Source organism: Callospermophilus lateralis, chromosome 9, assembly GCF_048772815.1.
Source record: "Callospermophilus lateralis isolate mCalLat2 chromosome 9, mCalLat2.hap1, whole genome shotgun sequence".
NCBI classification, from domain to species: Eukaryota; Metazoa; Chordata; class Mammalia; order Rodentia; family Sciuridae; genus Callospermophilus; species Callospermophilus lateralis.
Window position 1 is genome coordinate 85593986 of NC_135313.1, and position 18650 is coordinate 85612635.

An 18650-nucleotide genomic window follows, 5' to 3' on the forward strand; every position below is an offset into this window, starting at 1 on the left:
TAGACAGTGAGAATTACTTTCTGTCATACTTATTTGGTAGGTTTTGAATTAGACTACATCTCTGTCTTAGGTCATATGCCTCTCTGTTCCACTCACCTTTAACTACGGTGAAGGCATCATGTGAAAACTGTGACAACACCTTATTGGGACCCAGGTAGAAATCAAGAGAAGGTGGGAGTTCTTTAAAGTATGCCATGATTTTAACAGATATCCTGTGTCTGAGCTCTTGGGAATATTAGATATTCAATATTTTTTCCCAATATTTATAGAAACACCAATTTCCATAACATCTGTTCCACAGTTCCTCTTCAGTTTCTTATGTAATATTTTATTGAGTAAAATTTTAGTTAGATTGTATATAGTGATATTTAGTGCATTCTCATTGCACATCAAGAAATTGAAATGTATTTTTTTCTAAAAATATTTGAATTTCTAAAGTGAATTACCACATTGCTAACATTTAAATGAGACAGAAATGTGTTTCCTTAGTAGTTTTTAATCATTTTTATCATGATTAATTAAAATGTTTGTTGAAGAATGTCTAAAATAGATAATATTTACATAATTGTGTTTATAGTTCCACATCAAAGAAGTGATAAATGTCCTTGGGAAACAAGAATATAAACATATATAATGAATAATAATTAATAAGTTAGATAATTAAAGACATAATGAGATATTTTGTTAACTTACTGATTTTTAATTTGCAAGAATTAAAATTAATTTAGTCTTTTTAAATATAGATTATGGTTTGGGGAGTTCATAAATTTAACAAATGTATATAACATGGCACTTATAAATTTTTTTTAAAGAGAGAGAGAGAGGGATAGAGAATTTTAATATTTATTTTTTAGTTTTCGCCGGACACAACATCTTTGTTTGTATGTGATGCTGAGGATTGAACCCAGGCCGCATGCATGCCAGGCAAGCACACTACCGCTTGAGCCACATCCCCAGCCCCAAACACTTATAAATTTTTTATTTAATTTTTATTATTTAAATGATAACTTTCCTTATCTCTCATTAAGTATTTTTTAAATATATTTTAAAATAGTTAAACATTTAAAGTACTTCAGAAATTATATTTAATCATAGTGGAAGATACTCACTTTTATCATATAGAAGTTAGGCATTATTAATAGGTAATATAAATCAAAGCATAGAATCTTCAAAAATTTGCTTTTGCTCTCATATTTGCTCTCATACATTATTATCTTCCTAGTCATCTGCTAATAATCCCTCAAAAGATAACTATTGTGGAATCCAACTTCCATTTTGTTTTATAATCACATCCATAGTGCTTGCTGTACTTTCTTCTGCTGAACACAGATTTTATCATTTGCTGATTGGTACTTGACAACAAGCCAATGGATTTCTAAACTATACCCATTTATTCCTCAATCACCGAGAAGAACATGTAATTCACAAGTCACTTCCAAATTTGGCTTATTTTAATAAAAAAAAAAGCCCAATTTTTTATGGTATTCAGATGATTTTAGGAATGATTTTTTTTTTTTTTTTTACAACTTGCTGAACTCTGAATGGGAAAAAAAAAAAACAAAACAGAAATGTTGAAATCAAAAGAGGATCCAAATCCTACACTTTAAAAGATTGAACTGACTAGAAGTTTTTGACACATAGTGTTATATATAACTGAAAGAAAGAAAGTCTTCATTACTCAAAATGAAGAGAACTTTGATGTTACATTTGCATGTATACATATATAATGTATATTTTTACATATCTTTAAGGATTCATAAATATATTTATCACATAAAAATGTAGATGTATGAATAGATCATTATAGATTTATAATTCATAAAGATAAACAGCATATGTACACATGTACTTTTTAATCAGTACTTTGTGCCTCTGTGTGTGCATGCATGATTTTATGGAAAGTATGATCGATATTACAAAGAAATCTAGCTTTAAGATATGCCAAAAGTTACTATAACTCATTACTCTGAATGAGATTTCACTTTAAGTATGTTAATTGTAACGTAATAGAAGTTTCACAATATCAAATGAAAAAAAAACACCACTTCTTTAATTCTTTAGTCTTCTATCAGAGTTGATGCTCAAACAAGATCTGAATATTGTCTGTATTTCAGTCCACCCTCTGTTGAAAGGGTCTTTCATTGTCAACTCTCTTGTGTTCCCTGAATAGCACTTCTCCTTTGTGACATTAGGCACCTGATGCTACAGATATTACCTAGGGCTTTACAATGGCCTTATACTGGAGGCTGGGTGGCAGAGCTAGGGGCCTAGCTTTCCCCAAACAGAGGAAGTATTTTGAGTGCTCCTCCCTTAAAAAAACAAAACAAAACAACAACAACAACAACAACAACAAAACATTAAAAGGTGTTTTTTGTTAGTTTTTTGATACAGATATTAAAACCAGGGGTGCTTAACCACTGGGTCATATCCCCAGCCCTTTTATATTTTATTTTGTGACATGATCTCATTGAGTTGCTTAGGGCCTCTCTAAGTTTCTGAGGCTGGCTTTGAACTTGTGATCCTCCTGCCTCAGCCTCCTGAACCACTGAGATTACAGGCTTGTGCCACTGGGCCCAGCTCATAGAGAAATACATTTTCAACATTTTTGGGAAATCCTACTGAAGATTTCTTTGGGAAGTAAAGGACAAGGTTATTCCCATATATTGGACAGCTATATATATACTGCAAGATCATCTTGGAAGATTATTCAACAAAAGAACTTAAAACTATGCATTGGCACTGAAAGCTACCTCAAGGGAGCTCTGAAATTATCTTCCTGGCAAGGATTCGGCATTTTAAGAATATAAACTAAGAGTGAAGTAGCATCTTATTTAAAACTTAACTTTCCTCAAAACAAACAAACAAAAAATCATTGATGTGATGGACATGAAGATATTACTGCATGGAATTTCTTCAATCATCTCTCATCATTTCCATTCCTTAAATTTAAATATTATTGAAAATGGTCAAAAAATGTGAAGAAAATATTTGAGTTCAAATAGTTAAAATGTGAATATCTGTGGACTGTCAAAGATGAAACATAGTAAGTTTAGGGTGTGAGAGAAAAGCATATTTGTAAGATGAATTTTGATAATATATTTGAACAGAAATTAGTATAATTACAAAAAATTCTACAAATACTTCTTTTGAGAAATATCAATTTTACTCAAATAGTAATTCATTTTAAAAATCGGACAAGTGGCCAAAATTTACTAGAGAGCTTTTATAACTTTTAATTTTTGAACATTTAGTTCCCATTTTTTTTAAAAAAAAAACTTTTCAAGAATATAAAAAATTCATATAATAGTTATTATGTCCTTCTTAAATTTATTACACAGAACTATAATTATCAATATAAAGATGTATCACTAATTTTGAGTATAAATGATAATACACTGAGTAATATATTTATCATTCTCTTGGAAAAAATCTTCATAATGTTATTCATTTTTTTGTATATAAAAGTGCAGGAATATGGAAAAATAAAATAGCAATCACTTATGTACTGGAAGTGGTATACATTAGACTTGATAATTTTCTATTTTGTGTATTCTTTATTTTTATTTTAATTAAATATATTGTATGCAATTAAAATATTCCCTACTGAATATAATAACATTTCAATTTTCATAGTATGGTATCATACTATTAGTATGTGTTTTGTTCTATTAAAATATACTGTTTTTCAGAAATTTCTTAATTATAGAAAAATAAAAAAACATTTCATGAGAGAAAATATGTACACTTATATCTCTTCCTTATAACATTATGAAGCTTAATTTATATTCTTTTAGTCCCCCATGACTGACTTTCCTAATTTCCTATTAACATTAAAATTTTACATTAAACCTTTTCTTTTGATAAAGTAATAATTACTTTCATTAGAACTCATTTAAATTCCCATGACATGTGTCTTCTGTAGAAAAGTACTTAATTATCTGTGTTACTTAGAGTTATGTTTAGGAAACCCATTGACCTTTTCTTTATATTTCACAATTACCCAAATAACACAAGCCCGCCTACCTAAGACCTCTCTGTCCTGTCACATCACCTAAAAAAGATACGTTTCTCACTTTATCATTTGGGGTTTGATTATGTGTCTACAAAAGGGCAACCAGTCTGTGAACACCAATGTCTTTTTTATATTTCCCCATAGAGTATTTGTTTGATGAAGGAGATGAAATTAAAAGAGATGGAGCTGGACATGGTGCTACATACCTGTAATCCCAGCAACTCGGGTAGCTAAGGCAGGAGGATTGCAAATGCCCAGTCTGGGCAATTTAGCAAGACCCTGTCTCAAAATACAAAATAAAGATTAGAAGGGTTGGAGATGTAGCTCAGTGGTAAGGTACCCCTTGTTTCAATAACCAGTATTGCAAAAGTGAAAAGTTAATTACTCCACAATTAATTTTGGACAATGCTAAGAAAAGAGATTCTTGATAAAACAATAAAAGGTGGACCTCTGCCACACTTTAGCTCTTAATAGTCAATGTCTTCATCTGTGATATTTGTACATGATTGTTCCCATCACCATAATTGCCTCTGTTTATCTTTATTTACAAAATTATAGATAAATGATTGGCCATGTTTACTTCTTCAAGGATAGTCGTTACCTGTATAGAGCTGAGACTCAACACATGGGAATGTGGCTATTATTAGAAAGGAAAATTTTGGGAAGGAAGTATTGAGGCCTATTTTGGAACTATAAATTTGATGCCACATGCTAATAGTTTTATGTGGGGTAGGTACTAGCAGTGTGTATATGATTTGCAAGTAGCATCTGTAGTGCATGTGCAAGTGTGTGGGGATGAACCATTTTCATTTAGTGCCTTTAGGTAAGTGCTGCTAGACACACTCCAAATGTACAAGTCATTGCTCGAAAAATGCAGATAAATGCCAGCCTGACAAAAATTCCTTCAAAGATTATGAGAGCAAGCTTTTTGTTAGTGATATGTTTATTTGTATATTAATCTTGCCAGTTAAGTGGTATTTTAAGAGCCATTTAACTTTCTGATTGTCTTATCTAATGTAGATGCAAATATATATTTCAGTGAATATTAAATAAAATGCACACATTGTTTAATTTAGTATGTGATGCATAATGAACATTAATACTATTTATGGTATTTATTTTTATCTCCCACACCAAAAATTATTTTCAAAATCTGCCAAATTAAAATAATGAAGAGTAAGGGGTTTGACTAGTTATGAAAAGCATATTGAAATATTGACTAGAGATTGGGTTTGTTGCTTAGTGGTAGAGCACTCACATTCTCAAAATGTCAAAAACAAAAACAAAAACTGCATTCAAACTCTGTCATCAAGCAAAATAAACTGAATATTCAACCTAATTTCTATCTGACTAAAACTAAGCTATATGAGTTACTTGATGTTCCCCTGATGCATCATGCTGCCCATTTGTGATCTTCCTGTTTTGTTTAGCTTGCTATTTTCCACCTAGCCAGTGTGGTAAACTCATACTATTTTATTATATTGCTTTAAAAAGACCTTTTCTGATGCTTCCCTGAGGCATGCATCCGTTACTTATAGTTGGTAGTACAATTTGCCAACTCACCTTGGCTAAGGAACAATAGGGCTATTTATCATATAATCTAATAAAATGTCTTCAGAATGGTATAGAAGGGTGGGGTTGACTTCAGGGAAGTCCAAGAATATTTTCCAAGACCCACATGCAGAACATCTTTCCACTCGACCATTCCTTTGTTGGTCATCATCTTCTCGCTTAATTTCAGTATTCTTGAGATGGCTATGTCTACCCCAGACTTGAACTGCTCACAATCAAGAGCCCTGCAGGAGAGTTTTCCCTTCATAAGTCTGCTCGGAATAGAAAGGAAAACTTTCCCTGGGAGAGTCCTAACAGATGCCTTGCCTCTACTGTCACTAATCTATACTGAACCACATGTCCATGATTTAGTTGCAAGAGATTGGGAAAGCAAGCATGCCACCTTCCCTGCCTCCATGACAAGAAGTGGGGTTTTCAATACTGTTAAATGTTGTTATTATGCAATAATACCTTTGACACATCTCAACTCCTAATTCCAGGTCTGTCAAAGTATATTTCCTCTATTTTGATCCTCTTCCAAAAAACACATGAGCACAACTGCATTACTAACTACATCACATTAATGTAAATGTTTAGAATTTTGTGGACTTCTCTATTAAAACATCAGCAACTTGTGGGAAGAGAACCTATTGTTTTCATCATTATATTCTTATTGCTTTACATCTAATAAGTGTTTAAAACCCTTTAAATAAGTTTAAAAATTGTTAAAATAGATAAAAAGAAATTTATGATTGAATTAAATATTTTAAAGTCAAAATAAGAACTTGTGATAAGTAAAATTGTAATGGTTATAAAACAGCATAATGGATAAGAGATATTGCATCATCCCTGAAGGAGCCAAAACCTAACCATCTGCTTCACATCTCTCTAAGTCTAGAGATGAGAAAAAAGATGTGAATTTGCTACCCCCTGGGAGATTGGATGAGGATCATATAGGATTTAGAGAATAGAACTTGCAGGGAAATGTCAATAATTTAGGTTTTCCTTTTGCAAAGAAGACACATCAAAATTTTACCCTTCCTTAACAATGTAATGTAGATGAAATAATGATGAATCCTTTAAATGGACTTTTGAGAAAGGGCAGGTAAAAAAAAAATAGAATATTTTTACAGGAATTTCAGAAAAGAACACTACAAAGTGTTCAATGATAAAAACTATAGTTAATCATGTTGAATGTATTAACCTTATTTTACCAAATATATATATTTGTCTCTTGCTAAAAAAGAAATGGACTTTTTACTCAGGGGTGTGTGTGTGTGTGTGTGTGTGTGTGTGTGTGTGTGTGTCAGTGTCTGTCTTGGTAAACAAACAGTTCCAAATAGTTCCATGCTGTATGTTTTATGATTTTCCATATCTCTGCCTAGAAAAAACAAAAGAAATACACAAGTGTTTAAATAATCAAAGAAAAAAACTAACTTTCTCCTTGAAAATTAAATGTCAAATTGGATTTGAGATGTTTACAGAGGTACTTTTCATTTGTCCATTATGATAGTAATGATAAATGAGAAAAGCTCTTTCAGGAAATAAAGTATTTCTTCAAATTTTTAATTTAGTCTTAGTTTTATGTAAGATGGTTTTGTAAGTATGAATTACCATTAGTAGCTCCAAAAAACATTTTGTGCTTAATAAGGCTTAGAATGAGTAATTTGGTAATAGCCAATATAAAGTATAAATATATATATATATATATATATATATATATATATATATATATATATATAATTACATTTTTTGGCATGAATGTTGTCAATTTTTTCCTCATCTTCCAAGTATAAAAATGCATTCACAATGCACACACACACACACAAACTTCACAACTCATTTATTACTCAAATAGGTCAGTTATTTGAACACTTATCATTTTTTATAAAATTCTACAATGACTTTCTAGTTATTATTGTTGACTTTAGTCCTATGTCAATATATTTTTGCTGACTCTTGACATCAAGAAGAAGAGAAGGTCTTTTACTTTAGTGTTGATGCTAAGGAAGAGTGACTTAAGAGAAAAAAGGCCTTTAAATTCTTGGTGTAATAGCTGGCAATTTGCTTACTTCTGACTCATTTGATGAGATTTACATGTGTTATATCTTGGCTTGGACATGAACCTGTGGACCTAATTTTTTGTTTTCATTTTGTTGGTGATGTAACAAAACACCACAGATCAAGTGGCTCAGAGCAATACAAGTTTATAATATTTTTTTAATTCTGGAGGTCAGAAGCCTAAAGAGTGTCCTCATGGATGAGCTCTTTTGGTGGCTCTGGGTGAGCATTCTTTTCCTTTTCTTTCCAAGTTTATTGGATCTGCCTGCATCCCTTGCCTCTAGGTACTCTCTTTAGTTGCTACGACCTTTGTTTCTAGGGCATGTCCAAGTCTAATCCTCTCTGACCTCCCCTTTAGAAGAAACTTTTGGATACAGAACAGGCTAATCTCCCACCTCAAAATCTGCTCTTTATCTCATCTGCAGTGTTCCTGGAAATGAGAATTAGGATGTGGACTTTTGGGGGATGCCATAACTCAGCCCACCATGTAACTATTATTCAATTCTATTCAATTTCAAATCTTATATAATTTTATCTCTATCCATTTTAGTTTTGAGTATGACCAAGCTTTAGGTGAAAATGGATGCCAATTTAAAAATATAAGAACATGTGTACATATTGTGTGAGTATGTATACAAAAATGTCTAAACAGTAATTGTTTCTAAATTATCAATAATGTCCCAACATGACAATAAGAATTACTGATGAAAAATCATGATATAGTATCAAAATATGGATAGTCTTCATTATGTAATGCCCTTGTAATTTACAACTGCACATATTTTTCAGGATGGAGTTAGCAAAGATAAACAATAGCAAACATTATAATATTCATAAGAAGGTTTATTTTTTTAATCAACCACCCATTTTAGAAGGTAATGCATGTCATTGGGGAGGGGAAAAAGGTCAAAATTCAACCATTTTTAATTTTCCTTCCCCCACCTCAACTGCCACAAATATGCAGAATCCAAATCTAACATAAATGGTGAGTTATATTTTATCTTACTCTTAAAATTATGTTATTCCTAAAGGAATTATTTTTTAAAAAAGTACCATTAACATATTCAGCTAAGTTACCATTGCATACTAGCTATTGTAAAATCTAATTTTCAGTATAGTCTTTAAGAGCCCCAAGAGGATAACATTGAACCTCTCTCATGTTTGATTTTTAGTTTTCATGAATGCTTTAATTTTATATAGTATAATTTTTACTATTCAGTGTATTTTATTTGAACCATGGGAGAACTTAGTTTTATTTTAATGATCAGCAAAAAAAGCTATGTATCATTATGAAAATAAAATAGAGAATATAGAATTATTTGGTTGTTCTTTTTCTCCATATTTGCAAAAATGGTATAGAATTATACATTGAAAACTTAAGTGTTTTTCTATTGAGAATTTCCCTTTAATATACTTTTGGTTGATATATAATTATATGTATTTTCAATGTATAATGAGCCAATCAAGGTAATTAGCATATTGATCACCTTAAACTTTTATCATTTCTATATAGGAAGAGCATTTGTAATCCTCACTTCTAACATTTTTAAATGCATAATTATTAACTATATTCGTCCTGCTGTGCAATAGAATACCAGAACTTTTTTCTTCTGATTGTAACATTATATCTGTTGATCAAATTTTCCCTCTCCCACCCGTCTCCCATTTAATTAACCTCTGAGAACCACCATTCCATACTCAACTTCCATTGGATCAGATTTTCTAGATTATATATGTAAGTAATATCATGCATTGTTTTTCTGTGCCTGGTTTATTTCAGTTAACATAAATGCCCTCCAGGTCCACTTATTTTATTAAAAGTGAAAATACTAAATCTTTTCCAGGGTTGAATAGCATTCCATTGTGTGTGTGTATATATATATATTAGTGTGTCTTTTTCCATTTCTAGCGAAAGATATTTAGATTGGTTATATATCTTGGCTATCATAAATAGTACTGCAGTAAACACTGGAGTGCAGATGTGTCCATGACCTATTTAGCACAAATATAAAATTGAAGACAATGTTCCCTGCCCTGTAGGAGCTCACCACTCCAGAAGTACAATACGTAGAGCAATGGAAAATTGAAGCTGTATGGTGTACTGAGAAGAGTTACACAAAATTAAGATAGACACACAAAAAATGAGGAATTTTCTATTAGTGGAGATAAAATGTCACCAGACATTAATGAATAGCTAGAATTTTTATAGATGGGAAAGGACATTCCAAGCTAAGGAATGGGAGAATAAGGACATAAAAGCAATAAAGAAAGGAAAGTGAGTAAAGCAACAAGGAGAGTTAAACATATATACTGAATGATGAATTGACAAGAATATTAATGTTAATAACTTATTTAATAATTATAACAATATTATTAAGACAAAATAAATGGATTTCTTGGAATTTATTCTTCAATGACATGTGCACATGTTTTTTTTTTTTTTTCTGGAATAGAAAAGTATAAAGGAAAGGAATTAAGGTACCTTATGAAACTTGATAACTAGAAATATTCCTTTAACTTTACATGAGCTTTATCAAAATCGGAAACTTAATACTTTCTTTAACACTTTACAAAAATTTTATTATCTTGGCAAATGAGTTAATTGCCTGTTATTTTAGACAAAAAGAAGAATAACCATGTTTCTCTTAGCAATTATGAATAACATATTACATTATTGTTAACTCTGTAATATTTTAGTAACAAGATATAAAGATAATAAATATTGTCAATGTTAACTAAATGCTGAAAGCATAAGTCAAATCACATCCTTAATAGTTCACTTGTTCTTAATGCTGTACCAATTATTTAACTTCTTATTCTTAAACATATTTTTAACATCATTAATCTGAGTCCCTAGGAATTTATTTGTTGCATGCATATGAATCCCTCCTTTATGTTTAATTTGTAAATAGTTAGCAGGATGCATCACTTTTATTTCCTTTAAATTTGCTTAAAGTGTCCTATTATGATTCAATAGACTTATAATTAATTTATTGGTAAACTATCATTCCCAGTAGAAATAACAAAAAGTCAAATTTTGAAAGAATTGATATAAAATTATTTGAATTAATTATGGTGAAATATTCAAGGATATGGAAGACATAGTTATTTAATGAATGCCTATTGAAAGATGCTTCAAAGTTTGATAGTTACTTTTTTCAAAAAGAGCAAAATGAATAGTTCATTCTTATATTAAAAAGAGAAAATATGAATTAGCTACTCAGTGGCAATTTATATACACAAAATCTTTTAGTTACGACCATGTATGTTAAACTTACAAAATATTCATTGTAAATTACGATTAAAAAATAATTAGATGTTTTAATAAAAGTATAGAAAGATTAGCAATACTAAGCTTTTCCTTGTCCAGAATGAATCCAAACTCAGTAAACTCTATAGGCTATGGTTGTCCCAATCTTTTCACGTTTTTGATTGCAAGAGCTTATTATAAGAGATAAACATGGTACTAGCTTTGATTTTCTTCCTTAGGGATGTAAGTAAAACTTCACATTCTCATAAGCTTCTTGTTTTAATTACAGTGTAAAAACACTGTGTTTCATATAATAGAAAGACATTTAAAATGAGATTAGTTTTACTATCTCAAAAATGTGGGTTGAAGCATTAAATAGGATAAATGGAAAACACACATACATCCTACATGTTTTGCTTTTGACTCAAAGAACTCAATCCAGTGAATATATTTTTAAGTAAGCATCTCACAGTAGCAAAAAATTTGCTCATTTCAAACTATAAGCAATGCTTTTTTAAACTGACCTTGAAATGGAATATCTGTTTGAAAAGTAAACAGATGTGTTATAGTAAGCTCTTCTCAACCGTTATTTCCTAAAGGGATAAATAAAACTGTCCCCCAAACTGCAACAATGCAAATTGTTTTTAAAGATTGAAGCTTGCTTAGCAAGCTGATAATACAGGCTCATTAGGTAAATTGCCTTAAGTGTACCTTACTCCTATAACAAAAACAAAGTTAATTTTAGATTACAATGACTTTATTTATATGTCTATGTAAGGGAAGTACATATTGAGAATGATAGCTTGCAAATTTTCCCAAAGGATTTTTCCTGAGGATTGTTTTGTATCTGTGGCTCAACTTAGGTTAACATATAGATATTCAATCAAAATAAGATGAGCACTTAATTGTCAAATTGTCAATGATAGCTATATATTCATTGCTATTAGAAGGTAATCCTTGGCGCTGGGGTTGTGGCTGAGGGGTGGAGTGCTTGTCTAGCAAGTGTGGGGCACTGGATTCAATTCTCAGCACTGTGTATAAATAAATAAAATAAAGGTCCATTGATAACTAAAAAAAATTAAAAAGAAATCAATCCTCCCATAGTTCCTAGTGGATTCCTAATACCACTTCTATAACAAGTGTTTGAAATTTTACCACCTTTTCCAGTTCTTTGGTCCTTATGTCAGAAATTAATTCTGCATCTTGGTTCCTTTAGAAAATATAATCAGAGAAAATATCTTAATTTTTTCTTAATGATTTATCCACCATTTCATTTTTCTATTCTTTCATCCTCGGAGCAAATGCTCTTATGTTCTTGTTTAGGTTTGTATTGCATCGACAAGAGTACTCGGACAAACCCTTCCATTTCCATCTCCTTCTCAGGCCTCTTGACTCTCTCCAGAGGCACCTTTCTTTCAGCAGGCACATCTACTCTGTCTGATCAGAATTCACTACACTTGAACTTTGCTATTAGTGGTACCTTCCCTGATTCAGTTCTTGAAATTGCATAGGGCATTAGTAAATGTCCTTTCCCCTTGCTCTTCATTCTTTAATTATGCATGAACTTTGTCTCACCTACTCTTACTTTTCGATTTTTTCTCTTGACAATCTAGTCATCCTCCTCACATGTCTCTGTCCGCACTTTAACTTCACCTAACTTTAATTCCTATAGCTTACATTTTTTTCAGCCCCCAGTTCTATTTCCAGTTTTGATCATTCTCCTGAATTTTAAACTTAAATACTTCACTGCATAATCCCTTATGGATATCTCCAAAGCATCCCCAATTTGCTACATTTAAAAAGAGATCGAAATTCTAACATTTGGGTTCAGAACACCAAATTCGGGATTCTGACTTTAATGAGATAGGGTACATGATATTTGACTTCAGTTTACTCATAAAATGCAATATTAACTTCCCATTCCACCAACATATTTATACAATCAACATCTCTACTCACCTAGATTATTCCAGTAACACCCTATTTGATTTCCCTACCTCCACCTTTACTTCAATACAATCTGCTCTCAAAACAGTAGCCAAAGCGATCATTTCAAGCAGTAAATCAGACTGTGTCACTCTGCTCAGAATCTTCCAGTTGTCTCCATCTTGATTTTTAAGTAACTAAGTCTTCATCTACAGCCCCAACCCCATACTCTCTCATCTTGCCTCTTCCTAAATTCTCTTTTTATCCCACCACACTGATCTTTTTAGAGTCTCTTCTATTTTCTGGACAAATCGTTGTGTTGGTCCTTACCCTGTGATCTTTAACACATAGTCTTACACTCAAATGGATATCACTTTGACACTTTTTAAGCCTCTATTCTCACTATGATACATTCTCTGAAACATATTCTCTGGCCATCTTGAGTAAATTGTGCTTAAGGACTGATCTGCGTCTTTTAATCTCCATCTTCCATTTACTTTTCTCCATAGAGTTTATCTTCCAATATACTATACAGTTGACTCATTTATTTTGTTTTGCTTTTGCCCCACTGTAATAAAAGCTCCATAACAGCAGGAATTCTGCCTATTATTTTTCATTATGTTTCTCAATGCTAAAAAAATAATAGAAGTTCAATAATATTTGTGGCATAAATAAATGAGCAAATGAAGATATAGAGGTAGAAGTGCTTCTTGATAGCTATCACTATGAAATATTATTCCCTTTATGATTCAATTATCTTTCCATTTCACACCATGATATCACTCATATCCTTGTGTACATACCCTTGCAGTCTTTGTGTTTTCCTCTCTGTATGTTCTATCTTGGTTTCAAGACACCATCTAATCATTTTTAAGGCTATTTACTTGGAGAACTCTTTAAGCCTTTTAAACATTTTTACCAATTGTTAACTCTTACATTACATTGTCTGGAACAAACTCTTTAGCTGAGTAGCCCAATCATCTTGAACCCTTCTCTAGTTATCTATAGATATCTACTTATATCTGTAGATGAAAGATTCTTTTCTGTGTGTCTTTGTGTGATATATTTATTGAAAGTCAGGCTCTTCAGGTATGGGGGACAGAAGAGTTTGACAAAAGATCTAACATATTATGTTAAAACTAAGACAATGTTTAGTATGATGTATTATTATTTTGTATATTGCTAGAGAAAATGTCAATTAAGCCATGGTCTAATCTTTCTAATCACTTAGAATTAAAAAAAAAAAATATTTAGTGGTCTTGGGGATTGAACCTATGGGAATTTACCACTGGCCTACCTCTCTGGTCCATTCTATTTTTAATTTTGGGGTGATCTCACAAAGTTGTTCAGGCTGGCCTTGAACTTGCAATCCCCCTGCCTCAGCCACCCTCTAATATGCCCAGCGTTTCGTCACTTAAAATGTTTCTTTGCTACTTATTGATAGGCTCGCATAGACCTATTTAATGATAAATTTTTATCTTATATTTGTATTGAGCTATATATCATACATATATAAAAATTACAAGTGAAATCAAAAGGTCAAGGCACTTATAACATATTTTCACATTCAGAGGCGTTCATTCATTCATGTTAAAATAGTAAAAGAGTTATGTTTTCTAATGGACTTATAACATATGAATAAATATATGGTGAAAAACAGACATCTAATGAATTTACTAGGACTTAAGGAAAAGCTGCAAATCCCAAATGTTTCATTAACACCGGGAGGAAAATGACAGGTATTTCAGAAACAATCAACAGTAGAAAAGGGAAGTTAGGAAAAAGGAAAAGTTTTATGGAAATTTATCATCATTTTGGGTATCTTGTGGCAAATGCTGCCCCCTTAGAAGTTAAGGGGAAAAAGTGAAGAAAATTCTGTGAGGTAGGATGTCCAATTCGTGTAGACACATGAAGCTCGTATATTAAGATGGATAGTTAAGAACTAAATATTTAGAGATAAAGTTGTATTACAATATTTAACTCATTACTGATTTTTATTTTTCTGGGAGCAGAGAAAAAAACTAAAATTTCCAGCTCAAAAGCTTCTGCTTTGATTCAACATGTTCTTTAAAACTCACTGGCTGGAACATCTATATGGCATATTTGATATGATAAAGCCTATAGTCATAAACACAAACAGAATTCTTAACTATTTTCAGAACAGATTGTGTGAACCTAGAAGAAAGTCAAGTCTTTCAAAATAGTGTGCTTAAGCTGAGCAGCGAAAACTAAGAAAAATAATTGATTTTGCTTTGCTGCTGAATAAAAAATGTGGATCATACTCATGTACCTTTTAAGTATTGCTTTCTCACATTTCATCTTTGTACTGCTCTTGTGTTCATGTTCAGATCATTCATATTTTATTTTGAAACATTTTTCATTTTCAGATCAGCAGTCCTGTGATCCTGGTGAGTTTCTTTGCCACGATCACGTGACTTGTGTCTCCCAGAGCTGGCTGTGTGATGGGGACCCCGACTGCCCTGATGATTCAGACGAGTCTTTAGATACCTGTGAGTAGAAAGGTTCCTGTGCCATGTTCGGGTTTACCTTCCCTGTGAAACTAAATGTCAGTTGTTTTCACGGATGACTGCTGTTCCAGTTGATTCTTTTTTTGTTGTTTCCAAACAACCTAAGAAACTTGAAAGTTTTTGTTTGTGTTCTTTAAAATGAGTATGTGAGGGAGAGCATAAAATGCAGTTTTCTGGTAAGAATTATTTTATGAAAACACCAGGTTAATTGCTACAATGTGGTTAACACTAAAAAGAAAGAAAGAAAGAAAGAAATTTTACTTGAAAGAAAGACCTTTAAAATATAGCAATAAAATGGACCTTCTCCAATAATTCATTTCACATATCTTTAGACAGAGAGAAATGAAGACGGAATGTTAAGGAAATCAAACTTAAACTCTCACGATATTTCTATTAGTATATAAAAGTACAACACAACTTTCAAGTCTGTTTTCTTTTTTATATGAAAACAGAAATTTTATCCATTCTTACTGTGATGACTTTTGCTCCCATATGGGATCCAGAAACATTTGGTATATGTAGATCCTAACTGGAATTGTACCACTGTAACCTGGAGACTACTTAGGGTTTTGCCCACATTGGAAATAACACTACGACAAAATTATAAACGCATAATATAACCATAGATAAATATGCCACAGTTCTTTAATGTTTACCTAATCTTTGGAATATGAATAATTCTCTAAATTTTCATATGGCTATTTCTAACAATTTCACTATCAGTTTGTGTTCCTCCTGTGACCAGATATGCATACATTTCATTATCATCCCCCAAAGTAACTACATAGTTCTGTGAGGTCACAGTGAAGAGGAAAACCCATCATCATTATTGCTTGATTTTGTAGAGAAAACAATTATTGGCTCTATTTTTCATTTTTATCTACTTGTATAGAAGTTTTACAGACAAGATATTTGATAAACACCTGCCATAAGGAAACAGGCAATGTTTGTTAATTTTCTTTAAATTTTAAAATTTTTCTTTAAATTTTCTTTAAAGTTTTTAAACACTTAAGTATTTAAATAATTCTATTAATTGCTTCTCTCTACCTTGAGCCAATCACTTCTTCCATAGGATAAGTTGTAGTTATTTACAACATTTATATTTTTTTTTACCAATTTCTCCAGCTTAATTCTGGAAAACTTCCCTATGCTCCTTATACCACAGATCTCATTCTGGACATGATAAGAGAAAAAAAACAATAAAATTAAAAATTATTAGAAAAATCCTAATGGATAAAACAAATTTTATAAATTTATAATGAATGTTATTTGGATATAAAGTAATGAATGACTCCTAGATGCTATGAATGAAACATAAAAACGTTATTCTAAGGAAAAGGGGTTAGTAAAAAAAAGAGAGAGAGAGAGAGAGAGAGAGAGAGAGAGAGAGCATATTTTATGATTCCATTTAGATGAAAGATCCCATGTAGGCAAATTTGTAGAACAGAATGTGGAGCAGTGGTTAGAAAAGGAATGGGGAATGATTTAATAAATATGAGATTTTGGAGGGAGAAAGAAAAACTCTAAAATTAGGGTGTAGTGATTTTTGCACAACTCTTCATTCAAAAGCATTAATTTGTATATCTTAAGCAGGTATATTTTATGGAATATTCATTATATCTTAATAAGTGTGTGAAAAATGGAGATTTCCAATATTGTGTTTATGGGTGTAGGTGGTAAAGAAATGTAGACAAAGTAATCAGGAATTTGGCCATGAATTATATAAGTAATGGGACCATATTCAGCAGACTAACCCTTTTTAAGCCTTAGCTCCTCCTTATTCGAGTGGCATCTAGGCATTTTCTCTTCATTAGCTCCAAAGAGGAGATGTCACCTTATACTCAGAGTAACTTCAAATATTGCAAAAGTGTAGTCATAGCTTTGCCCTCTGCCCGGATAATCCTATCAATTTTGTGATTTGGAAAAAGAACAGAGGCATGAGATACATTTGTGGAATCTGTTTGTGAGAAGGTCAGGTTGAAGGGGAATGCTTTGCACCTCTGACTGGCACTTAGCAAAAGGATAGAGAATCGGCAGCATAATATATGTAGGTGAATCCCCTTCACGCATGTGGGAAAAAAATAGAGGACAGTAATGTTGCCTTTGTGCTAAACAGGGGGACCGTAGGAGAATCAGGCAGGAGAGGTTTTGTGATCTAGAGGAGGCATAAGAAACCATGTACACAATGCAGTCACCTAACAAAGATATAGAAATAGCTATTATTCTACTCCAAACTGTATAGCAGTTTAGATTTATAGTGAATTAACTTCTTCCAGATAAATGGTTTCAGTCAGTATTAACTGAAATATGGACAAGCATAGAAAAAAAAAGCTGTATGAAAAATATCAGACTTTTCAAATTCAAATTCTTCAATCCAGATGTTGACAATTACCATTATCTCTAATCACAGAGCTTTGTAATGTGTTACTTTATGGTATTCATACGCACTTATCACTGAGCTGTACAAAATAATTGAATAATTTTATAATTGCATAAATGTATACATTTGATGTGGAAGATAAGTACTAAAAATGGGAAACTTTGAAGAATGATTGTTATGAAGGGTAATTTTACACGAACAAAAGTATATTATCATCTTTGATTTGAAGATAAAGTATGTTGTATCTACAAAGTGTTAGAGGAAACCAGCTGATGAAATGTATTTATTTTCACAAAATCTACTTAGCCTTTAAAATAAAAGGAAAGACCAATCCAGCATAGAATTTATTATGACACAGTAAAAGCTCTGAAGAGACAACATTCTAAGAGGAAATAAATGGACATTTATTTGAAGAAGAGGAAAAGCTTTATTTGTGAAACACTGATGACTGTGAAGCGTTAGAAGAAAACATACATGCAGAAAGACAAGAAACCCTATACATTAAAGGAACTGAGTACTTCCCTCCTCTCTGTGTGGCTTAGGAGTGTTTTCTAGGATCCCTGAGGTAGATCTCTTTCACTCACAGCAATACACTCAAAATTTTCTTTTCTGAGGTTGATCTGCCACTAAGCTAATTGCATGTAGGGGTGAATTATCTGAAATATAAAATTGGAAAATTTTAATAATTTGTAACCTTATTATTGAGTATGAGAACTTATTTGTGGCCATTAAAATGAAAGTCTTTATTGCTGTACATTCTTTGAAATATTTTTTCAATCATCTAAACAATGGTTAGCACTGTCTTTAGGTTTTATGAGACAATGAGAATAGAAAATCAGGAAAATTCCCATATTTCTATTCATTGCTGTCAACCCACGGTTGTTGGTTGGTGTTCTGTACAGCCAGAAGGACCATAAGTACTGGAAATGGTTATGTGTGAAG

At 31.7% G+C, this 18650-nt stretch overlaps 1 protein-coding gene across 1 annotated transcript in view; it reads left to right on the forward strand.

Moving 5' to 3' along the window:
* The window catches only part of Lrp1b (LDL receptor related protein 1B), a 1566902-nt gene that overhangs the window by 66064 nt on the left and 1482188 nt on the right, over positions 1-18650 (forward strand). Inside the window, exon 2 of the mRNA XM_077110319.1 lies at positions 15188-15310. Coding sequence (XP_076966434.1) covers positions 15188-15310 — 123 coding nt within the window. The remainder of the gene's footprint in view (positions 1-15187; positions 15311-18650) is intronic.